General features: G+C 51.6%; 1 protein-coding gene across 1 annotated transcript in view; it reads right to left on the bottom strand.

The window, feature by feature from the left end:
• Positions 1-478: 478 nt before the first annotated feature.
• LOC310824918 (slit homolog 3 protein-like) overlaps positions 479-1,833 on the bottom strand; it is a gene marked incomplete at its 3' end in the record, with an annotated part of 7,696 nt that continues 6,341 nt past the window's right edge. Inside the window, exon 8 of the mRNA XM_083698179.1 lies at positions 479-618. Coding sequence (XP_083554305.1) covers positions 479-618 — 140 coding nt within the window. The remainder of the gene's footprint in view (positions 619-1,833) is intronic.

Raw genomic sequence — 1,833 nt, 5'->3', positions numbered from 1 at the left:
AAGAGCAGTTTCAGGTCAATGCAGAAAAAACTGTCCACGACATTACATTACATTACATTACATTACAGGGTAGCGGGGGGAAAAAAAGGACTCTTTGATTTCCCCTGTGGAACGACTGAATGACCTATTCTGCTCTTGGTGCAGTTTCAACACGGTGGAGTGTGGGATTTCATCCTCAGGTAAAGCTGAAGCTGACCGTAATGTAGTCTGTTCGGTTGGGTAATTTAGGCACAACTACAACAGCATTACAAATCGCTACGTATGGCTTAACGGCATATATTTTATATATATATATATATAAATATATATAAAGATATATATTCTGTATATCTACAACACATGTCTATGCTCATACTTTTCATGTGTATGTCTGCTTTGGCATTACTGGTGTTTGTATGTAATACTGTAGGTGCCAATCCAGTTCCCTGGATTGAGTTGAGTTGAGTGTGTGTGTGTGTGTGTGTGTGTGACAGTGTACCTGTGTAGTTGGGGGGGCAGATGCAGGTGTAGTTGTTGATGCCGTCCACGCAGGTGGAGTTATTCTCACAGTCGTTGTCTTCACAGTCGTCTGGGTTCACCTCACACTGCAGACCCTCGTACCCAGGTGGGCACACACAGCTGTGGAGGGGAGAGAGAGAGAGAGAGGGGGGGGGGGGGGGGGGCACGGTTAGGGTTCTGGTCTGGGCTGGCACTAGAAGGGACATGATAGTGGGCACAGTTAGATACACAGACAGGCACTACCCGGGCGGGCACACAGGTACAGCGAGATAGAGAGAGAGGTTAGACATCTCGGCGGGCACAGTTAGATTTCTAGGCGGGCACACCCAGCTGTGGAGGAGATAGAGACGGACACAATGGGCATCGCAGTGGTCACAGCGAGAGGAGGGACAGCTGTATCGTGTCTGTCTACGAGTGGTTCTGTGGGAACATGGTTCTAGGGTCTCTCCCTCACCCCCCCCCCCCCCACACACACACACCCACCCAACCTCCTCCCCCTCTCCCTCTCTTTCATCTTCCAGTGTTTGGCCTTTAAAGACAAACCCAGCCTCTCTGTCTCTGTCTCATTACCCTGCTACATATGGGATCTGAATGTCATTGTAGAAAAAGCCTTCTGAGTGGTGCAGTTCCTCATCCCGAAGCCCTCGTCTGCGAGGGTACGACTCTGACACAAGATCAATACCTGCCTGATGACAGCTCCGCCAGTGGCTATGATGTCACTCTTTCCAGGGGTCACCACCCTGGGGCCCCCCCATATGCCTATTGACATTTGCAAACACACACACACACACACACACACACACACACACACACACACACGCACACACACGCACGCACACACACGCACACACACACACACACACACACACACACACACACACGCACACACATGTATGCAAGCATGTATGCTCACACACACACACACACAAGCACGCACGCACACACACACACACACACACACACACACACACACACACACACACACACACACACACAGAGTCAATCCCCTCTGGAGAACTCCTTAAGGGAAAATCTCAGGGTTTCCACAGAGCCTTCAAAGGGAGAGAGCCGTTTGATAAAGGCCCAGTCTAACCAGTGACGCACACACAGCCCAGTGACACTTATCTCATTCTCCTCTGATGCCCACATGCCGTGGCGCACCCATGCTAGCCCAGAGCCCAGAGCCCACGACCTAACTGTCTCCCCGCCCCACAGCTAGGGCAGGCAGGGCAGGGCAGGGGGGTGATGCCACAGGAGGAGAGAGAGATAGAGAGAGACAGACAGAGAGACAGACAGAGAGGCAAAGAGGCAGAGAGAGAGACAGCCAGACAGCCA

This window comes from Argentina silus, assembly GCF_951799395.1.
Source record: "Argentina silus genome assembly, contig: scaffold_866, whole genome shotgun sequence".
Lineage (NCBI taxonomy): Eukaryota > Metazoa > Chordata > Actinopteri > Argentiniformes > Argentinidae > Argentina > Argentina silus.
Note: the sequence above shows the minus strand (reverse complement) of the source record. Positions and strands in the feature narration are given on the sequence as shown.